At 48.6% G+C, this 14,455-nt stretch overlaps 1 protein-coding gene across 3 annotated transcripts in view; it reads right to left on the reverse strand.

The window, feature by feature from the left end:
- MEGF6 (multiple EGF like domains 6) overlaps positions 1–14,455 on the reverse strand; it is a 225,973-nt gene that overhangs the window by 9,692 nt on the left and 201,826 nt on the right. For 2 of the 3 annotated variants that reach the window (XM_063943353.1, XM_063943351.1), the window contains 3 exons: positions 4,608–4,736; positions 2,661–2,789; positions 1,737–1,781 (listed from right to left, as the gene is read on the reverse strand). In XM_063943353.1, the coding sequence (XP_063799423.1) occupies positions 1,737–1,781; positions 2,661–2,789; positions 4,608–4,736 (303 nt within the window). Of the gene's footprint in view, positions 1–1,663; positions 1,782–2,660; positions 2,790–4,607; positions 4,737–14,455 lie in introns of all 3 variants that reach the window. The other variant, XM_063943352.1, reaches the window with a different exon arrangement.

Raw genomic sequence — 14,455 nt, forward strand, 5'->3', positions numbered from 1 at the left:
AAAGGTAAAACAAGGAAAGGGCACCCTCATACTAATAGCTCCAGCTTGGCCTAGAAGACATTGGTACACAGATCTGCAGAGGTTGTCGATGGATGCTCCATTCCTACTCCCTCAACGTCCAGAACTACTGTCTCAGGGTCCTTGCTATTACAAGCACCGGGATCGACTGTCTTTGACGGCGCGGCTCTTGAGACTTCCATCGTGAAAGCAAGAGAATTCTCACAACAGGTAATTCAAACAATGCTCAGAACAAGGATACCTTCCTCAGCTCGCATTTATCACTGAATATGGCAAGCCTATATTCAATGGTGCAGTGACTGGAAATTTGACCCCAGGTCTTTCAGAGTTTCCATAGTCCTAGCATTCCTTCAGGCAGGAATGGACAAAGGTCTACGGGTGGCTTCCTTGAGAGTTCAAGTGGCAGCATTGACTGTATGGTTCCAAAAGAAAATTGCTAACCTACAGGATGTTCGCACTTTTTTTCCAGGGAATGCTTCACATCCAACCTCCTTTTGTTCCTCCTACAGTTGCCTTGGGATTTAAGTTTAGTCCTAAAGGCGCTTCAAGTTGCTCCATTTGAACCACTAAAGCAAATGGATCTTAAATGGTTGACAGCTAAAGTTCTCTTTCTACTGGCTATGGCTTCAGCTAGAAGAGTTTCAGATTTAGGGACATTGTTATGTCGCCCTCCTTTTCTGATTTTTCATCCAGATAGAGCGGTTCTCAGAACCAAATCTGGTTATCTTCCTAAGGTGGTGTCTAAATTCTACTTTAACGAAGAAATTGTAATCCCTGCCTTCCAGGGACCGGACCTTTCTGCAGGAGATGCATCATTGGACATAGTCCATGCCTTAAGGATCCACACGTGGATCGTACCAGTGCTATCAGAAAGACGGACAATCTCTGTTTCTCTACGGATTTCACAAGAGAGGATGGCCTGCTGACAAGAAGACACTGGCAAGGTGGCTTCGAATGATGATTTCAGAAGCTTATTCTCAAGCTGATCTCCCTATTCCAGCCAATGTCTCTGCTCACTCTACTCCTAAGGTAGGTCCGTCATGGGCAGCACAACGTGGTGCTTCAGCTGAACAGATATGTAAGGCAGCCACATGGTCTTCCATTAACACATTCATTAGACATTATGCCTTTGAATTCGGGCGAGGGATTCTTCTGTCCAATCAGGAGCGTCCCCAACACTAAATTTGCTTTGGGACATCCCAATATTTATCCTGTGGACCCTGCAGGAGAAATAAGTAGTTATGGTAGACTTACCGTCGATAACTCTATTTCTCCTAAGTCCACAGTATCCACAGGGATCCCACCCTGACGCACCTGATTTGAGGATCCTTTCACCTACTAACCTCTTCCTTCTTGTACGGAAGGGTGGGCATGTGTGTACTTCTCGCCTGATTAGGGCTCTCTATGATGCTCCTGCCTTGAGCTTGGAAAACAACTGAATTGCCTGAACCAGGAGGTGGGGATATAGGGGACTGGCCCATTGCATTCTGTGAGGCTGAAAGCTTTGATCGTTGGTGCCAATCTGCTGACGCTACCTCATATCCCAATGTTTATCCTGTGGATACTGTGGACTTAGGAGAAATAGGGTTATCGACGGTAAGTCTACCATAACTACGTATATTTAATATAGATTAGTTTTATGTACCTCCTCATAAGTTGTCAGGTAATGGAACACTACTCGGAACATATATTCTCAAGCTGTATTCTGTTTGACTTACTTAGAAGTGCTTGCAGTTGAGGGGACATAAGTTGGGGTGGGCCACCTGCAAATATAGCCAAAGGGAAAAGTTAAAGCACATATACCTGTAACAACAATAATGTGTTTCATAATTCAAATCTTTTTAAAATTTTAAACCCCCAGCCTAAAATTAAGATCTGTAATATGTCACCCGGCCTGTGTCCTTTACTGTAACATCCTGTATGACAGGAATTCTCAACCCTGATCTTCAAGTATCTCCAGCAGGTCATGTTTTGTGGCTCTCATTAATCAGGCACAGGTGAGAATTTTTTTTTTTTTTTTTTGCTGGGCCAGTAATTATCCCACCAGCTTCCCCAGATAGACATCCCCAAAACATGACCTGTGGATATAGCAGGAGTTCTCATGCACTGTCTCCATCATCAGTTAATCATCTGCCCCTTTATAGAGCAAATTTCCTATTGCTATACCTGCCACTGCCATCCTTTAGCATGTGTTATACCCAACATCAGATACAAGGCTGCCCCTGTATAGCGCTAATTTCATACCATTGTGCTGAGGGTGTACATAATACATACATACTGAGAACACTAGTGTCTCACAGGCGTATTGCGTTATTGCACCAGAAGAATACTACAGTGTGTGCTCAACTCTCCTCTAGGGACACATGCTCCCTACCCTCAGCAGAGCTCTGTGTAAGGTCGTCACCTCTTTATCTTTATATTTCCCTCTTGCTCCTGTAGTAAAGTCCATTACTCTGTGCTGGGAGATGCAAGTAATGCATCACACACAGGATTTCCCATGTACACCCTATGCAGTCTTTGCAGGAGATACGGATACGCTGACTGGGAAAGCTGCTGGTTATTTCACTCAGCGTTGTATTTCTGAATACTATTGCACACCGTACTTGGTTTCAGTGAAATGTTTTTGGATGATTCTCATATACCTTCTTGGCAGGTGGGTCCTATAAATCCATGCAGGCAGATGCACCTCCCAGTCAGAGCGCTGCATTGTGCGTTCCAGCCGCATTCGCAGCTGAGGCTGCAGTTGGGACCATAGTGATTGATCCTGCAGTCTGTGGAGGAAGACAACACGCGGCTTAGTAACGCGTTACCTGCTCCCCCGTACTCACCGATAGCTGAGGACTCTGTAACAGCTGAGAGTACAAAGGACATGCAGTCAGCTCTCTGATACCAAGTGGACAAGCCAAAAGGGGCAATGGGAATGTCTATGGGTTTAACGAGATTGCAACCCCAGATATGACTTTTTTATTTTGTGATTTGTAATAATAAATTAGCAATCTTATGGTCATCTCTTAATATTTATTGATTCACTTTATCTATAATCCCTGTCTCTCCTGCCACAGCTCTGCTGTAGGTTATAAACGCTCTCTGTATAGGGATATAGCTAACATTATATGAACACCTCAGCTTTTACATTTTTGATACATCTGATAATACACTATAATTGTTACACCAGCCATTGGTTGCATCTGTACAGTGCTATACTGCTCCTGCAGCCTGATCAGAGTAATAGTGCTGTACAGGAAAACGTATGGCCCTGCTTCCCCAACTGGGTCTCCCCCCTCATTTCCCTCCCCCCCCCCTCCCCCCCCCCCTCCCCCCTCATTTCCCTCCCCCCCCCCCTCCCCCCCCCCTCCCCAGCCAACCCAACAGGCCGACACAGCCCTGCACAGTTATGGCAGTGACATATAAAGTGCCGGGGGCTCCAGATGGTTGATACAGGGAAACACAGAAGAAAGAGAGTTCTGCCAAGGGGCCTCTGACAACTGCAGTAAACACTTACCAGAGATAATGTACCAATCTGTGAGCTGCTTTCATACACTTTACAAATTTGTGATTTCGTCGAGAATGAGAATTAAACAAAACAAAAAAAAGTATAAAAGTGAATCGTGTGTTGTTCTTATGTTCCCAGCAGGCATCTGGCCCGACCTTGGTAGTATAGTGTCCTAAATATTTTAAGGCCCTTTAGGCGGACCTTGGATTTGGTGCAAATCTGTTCTGAAAGAACTGCTTCTACTGTAATGCCCTCTACCTTGGTTTTCCAGCAAAAGAATTACACCGGTTACAGCTGGTAGTAAATGCAGCTGCCAGGCTGTTAACCAACCAGCCCCGTTTTAGCCATATAACACCCATCCTCTACTCCCTTCACTGGCTGCCTGTAAGATGGTGAATCATCTTCAAGATTGGCTTACTGAGTTTCAAAGCCCTACATGACCAGGGCCCAAGGTACCTGAAACAGCTTCTGACCCCATACTGCACCACTCGATTACTGCGATCTGTAGATGAAGGACTACTAACAGTACCTGGAATCTCCCGTAATTCATCTGGGGGTCGAGCTTTTAGTCATGCGGCTCCGACTCTATGGAACTCACTTCCCCGCACAGTGCGAGAGGCCCCAACTATAGAATCCTTCAAAAGTAGACTCCAGACTTTCCTGTTTACTCAGCATTTCCATAATGTTCCTTTTAGTATCTTCATGCTTCTATATTTTATGAAAAGATGTTCTGTACTTCATTGTTTCTATACTATATTATGCTATGTATCTGTTAAGCGCCTTGAGTCCTATTGGAGAAAGAGCGCTATATAAATAAAATTATTATTATTACATCTAGATTTCATCTGATACAGGTCTTTACTACACTGCTCTCTGCTGGGGGTACCCCATGTGGTGTCCTCTAAGGATCAGACCGCAGCCACCATTGAAGCACCGACCAGGTAGCGCTCACGTGGTCAGGAGCAGATAAATGTATATTTATACATTTATATTTTATTACGTTTCACAGTTTCCTGGAGACACAAAAATGTTCTTTACCAGTATACACTTTGAAGCTGTTCCCATAAGCAAACATGAGCGCTAGCACCAGCCTCACCTATATCACACGCTGTTCCTGTCTTGCCAGGTGGGCAAAGGCATGTTCCGGTCATTGGGTCGCACGGTACATCTCCGTCACATTCACAGGTCCTCTTGCACCCCTCTCCAAATGTCCCCATCTCACAGCCTGCAGTATAGTAAGAAAAAAACAAATAAAAAACAGACCTGTGTATTAGGAATATAACGGATTGAAATTTTACTTTAAAAATATATTTCTCCTACGTCCTAGAGGATGCTGGGGACTCCAAAAGGACCATGGGGTATAGACGGGATCCGCAGAGACATGGGCACTTTAAGACTTTAATGGGCGTGAACTGGCTCCTCCCTCTATGCCCCTCCTCCAGACCTCAGTTAGATTCTGTGCCCAGAGGAGACTGGTCACACACTAGGGGAGCTCTACAGAGTTTCTCTAAAAAAATAAGATTTTAAACCTACCGGTAAATCTATTTCTCCTAGTCCGTAGAGGATGCTGGGGACTCCGTAAGGACCATGGGGTATAGACGGGCTCTGCAGGATATAGGGCACCTAAAAAGAACTTTGACTATGGGTGTGCACTGGCTCCTCCCTCTATGCCCCTCCTCCAGACCTCAGTTAGAGAACTGTGCCCAGAGGAGATGGACACTACAAGGCAGGATTTAGCAATCCAAGGGCAAGATTCATACCAGCCCACACCAATCATACCATGTAACCTGGAACATACATAACCAGTTAACAGTATGAACAAAAACAACAGTAACGGTCCAAGACCGATGTCAACTGTAACATAACCCTTATGTAAGCAACAACTATATACAAGTCTTGCAGAGTTTCCGCACTGGGACGGGCGCCCAGCATCCTCTACGGACTAGGAGAAATAGATTTACCGGTAGGTTTAAAATCTTATTTTCTCTTACGTCCTAGAGGATGCTGGGGACTCCGTAAGGACCATGGGGTTTATACCAAAGCATCCAATCGGGCGGGAGAGTGTGTATGACTCTGCAGCACCGACTGAGCAAACGCTAGGTCCTCATCAGCCAGGGTATCAAACTTGTAAAATTTAGCAAAAGTGTTTGACCCCGACCAAGTCGCCGCTCGGCAAAGTTGTAAAGCCGAGACGCCTCGGGCAGCCGCCCAAGAAGAGCCCACCTTCCTAGTGGAATGGGCCTTAACCGAATTTGGTACCGGCAATCCAGCCGTAGAGTGAGCCTGCTGAATCGTATTACAGATCCAGCGAGCAATAGTCTGCTTTGTAGCAGGAGCGCCAATCTTATTGGCCGCATACAGGACAAACAGAGCATCTGTTTTCCTAATTCTAGCCGTCCTGGCTACATAAATCTTTAAGGCCCTGACTACGTCCAGGGATCTGGAATCCTCCAGGTCACCGGTAGCCACAGGCACCACAATCGGTTGATTCATATGGAACGAGGAAACCACTTTAGGCAAAAATTGCAGACGTGTCCTCAATTCAGCTCGAGCCACATGAAAAATCAAGTAGGGGCTCTTGTGTGAGAGAGCCGCCAATTCTGACACTCGCCTTGCTGATGCTAAGGCCAACAACATGACCACCTTCCAGGTAAGAAATTTCAACTCAACCTTGTTAAGCGGTTCAAACCAGTGTGATTTTAGGAACTGCAACACCACGTTCAGGTCCCATGGTGCCACTGGAGGCACAAAAGGGGGCTGGATGTGCAGCACTCCCTTTACAAACGTCTGGACTTCTGGAAGAGAAGCCAATTCTTTCTGAAAGAAAATCGAGAGGGCCGAAATCTGTACCTTAACCGAGTCTAATTTCAGACCCATATCCACTCCTGTCTGTAGGAAGTGGAGAAGACGACCCAGATGAAAATCTTCTGTAGGTGCATTCTTGGTCACACACACCAAGAAACATACTTTCGCCAGATACGGTGATAATGTTTTATCGTCACCTCCTTCCTAGCCTTTATTAAAGTAGGGATGACCTCTTCCAGAATCCCCTTTTTTGCTAGGATTCGGCGTTCAACCGCCATGCCGTCAAACGTAACCGCGGTAAGTCTTGAAATACACAGTGCCCCTGCTGCAACAGGTCATCCCTCAGAGGAAGAGGCCAGGGGTCTCATGTGAGCATCTCTTGTAGATCCGAGTACCAAGCCCTTCGAGGCCAGTCTGGGACAACGAATATCGTCTGTACTCTTCTTCGTCTTATGATCCTCAACACTTTCGTGATGAGAGGAAGAGGAGGGAACACGTAGACCGAGTCGAACACCCACGGTGTTACCAGTGCGTCTACTGCTACTGCCTGTGGGTCCCGAGACCTGGCACAATACCTCCGAAGTTTTTTGTTGAGGGGTGACGCCATCATGTCTATTTGAGGAGTTCCCCAAAGACGTGTTACGTCTGCAAAGACTTCTTGATGAAGTCCCCACTCTCCTGGATGGAGATCGTGTCTGCTGAGGAAGTCTGCTTCCCAGTTGTCCACTCCCGGAATGAAGACAGCCGACAGAGCGCTTACATGATTTTCCGCCCAGCGAAGGATCCTTGTGGCTTCCGCCATCGCGACTCTGCTTCTTGTCCCGCCTTGGCGGTTCACATGAGCCACTGCTGTGACATTGTCTGATTGAATCAGAACCGTAAGGTTTCGAAGAAAACTCTCCGCTTGTCGAAGGCCGTTGTAAATGGCCCTGAGTTCCAACACATTGATGTGTAGACAGGACTCCTGGTCTGACCAAAGACCCTGAAAAGTCCTTCCCTGTGTGACTGCTCCCCATCCTCGGAGGCTCGCGTCCGTGGTAACTAGGATCCAGTCCTGAATCCCGAACCTGCGACCCTCCAGCAGATGAGCACTTTGCAACCACCACAGGAGGGACACTCTGGTTCCTGGGGACAGAGTTATTTTCCGATGTAAATGCAGATGGGACCCGGACCACTTGTCCAGAAGGTCCCATTGAAAAGTCCTTGCATGGAACCTTCCGAAGGGAATGGCCTCGTAGGCCGCCACCATTTTCCCCAGAACTCAAGTGCATTGGTGAACTGACACCCTTTTCGGTTTTAGCAGTTCTCTGACCATGTTCTGGATGTCTTGGGCTTTCTCTATTGGGAGGAAGACCTTCATTTGTTCCGTATCCAGTATCATACCTAGGAACGGCAGTCGAGTTGTCGGAATCAACTGTGACTTTGGTAGATTTAGAATCCAACCGTGTTGCTGGAGCACTCTCAGAGAGAGCGCCACACTGCTCAGCAATTTCTCTCTTGATCTCGCTTTTATCAGGAGATCGTCAAAGTATGGGATAATTGTGACACCATTCTTGCGCAGGACCACCATCATTTCCGCCATTATCTTGGTGAAAATCCTCGGGACCGTGGAAAGTCCAAACGGCAACGTCTGAAATTGGTAATGACAATCCTGTACAGCGAATCTCAGGTATTCCTGATGGGGGGCATATATGGGGACATGAAGGTACGCATCCTTTATGTCCAGAGACGCCATAAACTCCCCCTCCTCCATGTTGGCTATTATCGCTCTGAGTGATTCCATTTTGAATTTGAATCTTTTTATGTACAGGTTTAGGGATTTCAGATTCAAAATCGGTCTGACCGAACCGTCCAGTTTCGGGACCACAAATAGGGTTGAATAGTAACCTCTTCCCTGCTGGTGCAGGGGAACCTTGATTATCACTTGCTGTATACACAGCGTTTGAATTGCAGCTAACACTACATCCCTTTCCGATGTGGAAGCTGGTAGGGCCGATTTGAAAAATCGGCGCGGGGGCACCTCCTCAAATTCCAGCTTGTAACCCTGGGAAACTATTTCCAACACCCAGGGATTCAGGTCCGAACTGACCCAGGCCTGACTGAAAAGTCGAAGACGTGCCCCCACCGGTGCGGACTCCCTCAGGGGAGCCCCAGCGTCATGCTGTGGGTTTTGGAGCAGCCGGGGAGGAATTTTGTTCCTGGGCACCTGCCGCAGCAGGTGCTCTCTTGTCTCTGCCCTTACCTCCGGCGAGGAAAGAGGATCCCCGACCTCTTTTGGACTTGTGCGACCGAAAGGACTGCATCTGATAGGGTGTTACTTTCTTTTGCTGTTGGGGAATATATGGTAAAAAATTTGATTTACCTGCTGTAGCTGTGGAAACCAGGTCCGTCAGCCCATCCCCAAACAATACATCCCCCTTATAGGGTAGTACTTCCATATGTTTCTTGGAATCCGCATCACCCGTCCATTGGCGAGTCCATAAGGATCTTCGCGCTGAGACAGACATGGCATTGACCCTAGAAGCTAGCAATCCAATGTCCCTTTGAGCATCCCTCATAAATAAGACTGCGTCTTTTATATGGGCTAGAGTTAGGAATATAGTGTCCTTATCCATAGTATCAAATTGATCTGTCAGCTCATCTGTCCAAGCTGCAATTGCGCTACACACCCATGCCGACGCAATCGTCGGTCTTAGCACAGCACCCGTATGAGAATAAATACCCTTTAAGGTAGTTTCTTGCCTGCGATCTGCTGGGTCTTTAAGGGCCGCTGTGTCAGGAGACGGTAGCGCCACTTTCTTGGACAAGCGTGTCAGGGCCTTGTCCACAGTGGGGGGTAATTCCCAAATCTCCCTGTCCTGCTTAGGGAAAGGGTATGCCATAAAAATTATTTTGGGGATCTGCGGTCTCTTATCCGGAGTCTCCCAAGCTTTTTCAAAGAACTCATTTAATTCATGAGATGTGGGAAAATTAATAATCTGTTTCTTTTCCTTAAACATGTGTACCCTTGTGTCGGGGACTGAGGGTTCATCCACAATATGCAACACATCCCTTATTGCCACAATCATACACTGAATAGTTTGTCACCCTAGGGTGCAATTTTACTTCGTCATAGTCGACACTGGAATCAGAATCCGTGTCTGTAGTAGTGTCTTGTGTTAAGGGACGCTTTTGAGACCCCGACGGGCCCTGTGAGTCGGTCCAATCTGAGGATTGACCGCCTGGTGTGTCCCCTAAACCAGCCTTATCAAGCCTCTTATGTAAAGATGCCACACTTGCATGCAACGTATGCCACATGTCCATCCAATCAGGAGTCGGCACAACCGACGGGGACACACCACTCATTTGCTCCACCTCCTCCTTGGAGAAGCCTTCCGCCTCAGACATGTCGACACACACGTACCGACACCCCACACACACAGGGATTTACCTATAAGGGGACCAAACCCCAACCAGGCCCTTAGGAGAGACAGAGAGATAGAGTATGCCAGCACACACCCAGCGCTTAAAAACACTGGAATATACAACCAGATAGCGCTTTTATATGTTTATAATCGTAATCTCCACTCACTGCGTCGCCAAAGTGCCCCCCTCCTCCTTTTTCCAACCTGTGAAGCTCAGCAGGGGAGAGAACAGGGAGCCAGCGTTTTCTCATGCAGCCTCTGTGGAGAAAATGGCGCTGGTTAGTGCTGAGGATCAAGCCCCGCCCACCCGACGGCAGGCTTCGGTCCCTTCATCATATATTAATAAAATGGCGGGGGTCCGCGGATTTACTGTCCCCCAGCCTAATCCACTTTATTTATGGCCAAATCGAGGTTTATTGCTGCCCAGGGTGCCCCTCCCTGCGCCCTGCACCCTTCAGTGCCTGCTTTGTGTGTGTGACTGGGAGCAATGGCGCGCAGCTTACCTCATGAAGATCTGATGTCTTCTGCCGCCTGAAGTCTTTTCCTCAATACTCACCCGGCTTCTATCTTCGGCATCTGTGAGGAGGACGGTGGCGGCGCGGCTCAGGGACGAACCCCAGGTGAAACCTGTGTTCCGACTCCCTCTGGAGCTAATGGTGTCCAGTAGCCTAGAAGCAGTGCCCAACTTTACAAGCCAGCTCGGCTTCTCTCTCCTCGGTCCCACGATGCAGGGAGCCTGTTGCCAACAGGACTCCCTGAAAATAAAAAACCTAACAAAATTCTTTTTCCACAGAAAACTCTGGAGAGCTCTCTGCAGTGCACCCATTCTCCTCTGGGCACAAGATCTAACTGAGGTCTGGAGGAGGGGCACAGAGGGAGGAGCCAGTGCACACCCATAGTCAAAGTTCTTTTTAGGTGCCCTATCTAATGCGGAGCCCGTCTATACCCCATGGTCCTTACGGAGTCCCCAGCATCCTCTAGGACGTAAGAGAAAAGACTTTTGTTAGGTTTATTATTTTCAGGGAGCACTGCTGGCAACAGGCTCCCTGCTTCGTGGGACTGAGGGGAGAGAAGCAGACCTACTTCTGTGAGTTCAAAGGCTCTGCTTCTTAGGCTACTGGACACCATTAGCTCCAGAGGGTCTGATCACTTGGTATAGCCTAGCTGTTCGTTCCCGGAGCCGCGCCGCCGTCCTCCTCACAGAGCCTGAAGTAAGAAGACTTCAGAGGCGGCAGAAGACTTCAGTTCTTCCTTGAGGTACCGCGGAAAGCGGTCGCGCTGCGCGCCATTGCTCCCACACACACACAAGGCACTACATGGGGGCAGGGCGCAGGGGGGGCGCCCTGGTCAGCAATAAAACCTCTAACTGAGACTGGCAAGGTGGTATACAGTGCATAGGCACTGTATACAGACCCCCGCCAGTATAAAGAAAAGCGGGACACAAGCGCGCCATTGAGGGGGGCGGGGCTTCATCCTCCAGCTCTAACCAGCACCATTTTATCTCCACCGCTTGCTGCAGAGACGCTGCTCCTGGCCCTTCACTGCTGTCACAAGTGACAGGGTGCAAAAAACAAGGGGGGGGGGGGGGCACAGCAATTGGTGTTGGTTACTATTATATAAAAGCGCTTATAGGTCTGGGGCATTATTTAATTCTTTCAGACCGGTGAGGCGCTGGGTGTGAGCTGGCAAACTCCCTCTCTGTCTGAAGGGCCTTACTGTGGGTCTGTCTCCTATAACCCAGTGTGTTAGTGGGTGTCAGTACGCGTGTGTCGACATGTCTGAGGCTGAATGCTCTTCCCAGGAGGAGGCTGTGGTGGGGGCTGAACAGAATGAGGGAGTGACTCCGTCGGCACCACCGACTGCTGATTGGGTAGAGATGTGGAGTGTTTTAAATACAAGTGTGGCTTTGTTACACAAGAGGTTGGTCAAATCTGAGGCTCAGAACTAAGCATGGAGACAATCCATGGGAGATGTTTTGTCACAATCTCAGACCCCCTCAGGGTCCCAGAAACGTTCATTTACCCAGATAGCAGACACAGATACCGACTCCAGTGTCGACTATAATGATGTCAAGTTACATCCTAAGGTGGCTAAGAGTATTCAGTACATGATTGTGGCAATAAAAGAAGTGTTACATATCACAGAAGACCCCGCTGTTCCTGAGACAAGGGTCTGTATGTTTAAGGGAAAGAAACCTGAGGTAACGTTTCCTCCCTCTCATGAACTGAACGCTCTTTTTGAAAAAGCTTGGTAATCTCCTGACAAGAAACTACTGATTCCCAGGAGGATTTCTATGGCATATCCATTTCCCTCGGGGGATAGGTCACGGTGGGAATCCTCCCCTACGGTGGACAAAGCCCTGGCGTGTTTGTCCAAGAAGGTGGCGCTACCGTCCCCGGACACGGCAGCACTTAAAGATCCTGCCGATCGTAAGCAGGAAACTACCTTGAAATCTATTTATGTCACTACGGGTACGCTGCTCTGGCCAGCCGTGGCATCGGCATGGGTCAGTAGCGCTATTGAAAAGTGGGCAGATCACTTGTCATCTGAAATAGACACCCTGGATAGGGAAAGCGTGCTTTTGACGCTGGGTCACATCAGGGACGCAGCAGTCTATCTAAAGGACGCTGCAAGAGATATTGGCCTCTTGGCTTCAAGGGCCAATGCCATGGCAATCTCGGCTAGGAGGGCGTTGTGGACGCATCAATGGAATGGTGATGCTGATTCTAAAAAGGCTATGGAGGCTCTGCCCTTCAAAGGTGAAGTTTTGTTTGGTGAAGGCCTCACGGACCTGGTTTCTACAGCTACCACGGGTAAGTCGTCCTTTTTGCCTTTTGTCCCTCCACAGCAAAAGAAAACCCCTCAATACCAGATGCAGTCCTTTCGGTCTCATAAATTCAGGAAAGGACGAGGGTCCTCTTTCCTTGCTGCTAGAGGTAAGGGAAAAGGAAAAAGATCGCCGGCTGTGGCAAGCTCCCAGGAGCAGAAGTCCTCCCCGGCTTCTGCCAAATCCACCGCATGACGCTGGGGCTCCGCTGCGGGAGTCCGCACCGGTGGGGGCGCGTCTTCAGCTCTTCAGTCAGGTCTGGGTTCACTCGGGCCTGGATCCTTGGGTGCTGGAAATTGTGACCCAAGGATACAAACTGGAGTTTCAAGACGTGACTACGCACCGATTTTTCAAATCGGCCTTGCCAGCTTCTCTTCCAGAAAGAGAGGTAGTGTGTGCGGCAATACAAAAGCTGTGTCGGCAGCAAGTCATTGTCGCGGTACCCCCGTTACAGCGGGGGGAAGGGTTTTATTCAACCCTGTTCGTAGTCCCTAAACCGGATGCCTCGGTCAGACCGATTCTGAACTTAAAATCCCTCAATCTGTTTTAAAAAGATTCAAATTCAAGATGGAATCTCTCCGAGCAGTGATCTCCAGTCTGGAGAGGGGGATTTTATGGTGTCAGTCGACATAAAGGATGCTTACCTACATGCCCCCATATATCCTCCACATCAGGCGTACCTGAGGTTCGCTGTTCAGGATTGTCACTACCAATTTCAGATGTTGCCGTTTGGTCTTTCCACGGCCCGAGGATTTTCACCAAGGTAATGGCGGAAATGATGGTACTCCTGCGCAAGCAAGGGGTCACAATTATCCCGTACTTGGACGATCTCCTGATAAAGGCGAGATCACAGGAGCAGTTGTCAAAAAAACGTTGCAGTCTCCCTGACAGTTCTGCAACAACAAGGCTGGCTCCTAAATTTGACAAAGTCGCAGTTGATTCCGACAACACGGCTGTCGTTTTTGGCCATGATTCTGGACACGGAACTACAGAGAATTTTTCTCCCGTTGGAAAAAGCTCTGAAACTCCAGAACATGGTCAAGAAGCTTCTGAAACCGGCAAGAGTGTCGATTCATCAATGCACTCGAGTGCTGGGGAAAATGGTGGCGGCCTACGAGGCCATTCTGTTTGGCAGGTTCCATGCAAGAACTTTTCAGTGGGACCTGTTGAACAAGTGGTCCGGGTCCCATCTACACATGCACCGGAAGATAAGCCTGTCCCCCAGGGCCAGGATTTCTCTCCTGTGGTGGCTCCAACTTTCTCACCTTCTAGAGGGTCGCAGGTTCGGGATCCAAGATTGGATCTTGGTGACCACGGATGCGAGTCTCCGAGGTTGGGGAGCAGTCACACAGGGGGTAATTTTCCAGGGAAAATGGTCGAGCCAAGAAGCTTGTCTACACATAAACATTCTGGAATTAAGGGCCATCTAAAATGGCCTTCTACAAGCAGAACATCAGCTGCGCGGCCTACCCGTCCTGATTCAGTCGGACAACATAACAGCGGTGGCGCACATAAACCGCCAAGGCGGAACAAGGAGCAGAGCGGCGATGGCGGAGGCTACAAAGATTCTTTGCTGGGCGGAAAAACATGCAAGCGCTCTGTCAGCAGTCCTCATTCCAGGCGTGGACAACTTTGAAGCAGACTTCCTAAGCAGACACGATCTCCATCAAGGAGAATGGGGTCTTCATCAAGAGGTCTTTGCAGAAGTGACAGGTCGTTGGGTAATTCCTCAAATAGACATGATGGCGTCTTGCCTCAACAAGAAGATTCAGACGTATTGTTCCAGGTCGAGGGACCCTCAGGCAGTAGCTGTGGACGCTCTAGTGACACCGTGGGTGTTTCAGTCGGTCTGTGTGTTCCCTCCACTTCCTCTCATCCCAAAGGTGATAAGGATCATAAGAAGAACAA

Source organism: Pseudophryne corroboree, chromosome 10 (assembly GCF_028390025.1).
Source record: "Pseudophryne corroboree isolate aPseCor3 chromosome 10, aPseCor3.hap2, whole genome shotgun sequence".
NCBI lineage: Eukaryota > Metazoa > Chordata > Amphibia > Anura > Myobatrachidae > Pseudophryne > Pseudophryne corroboree.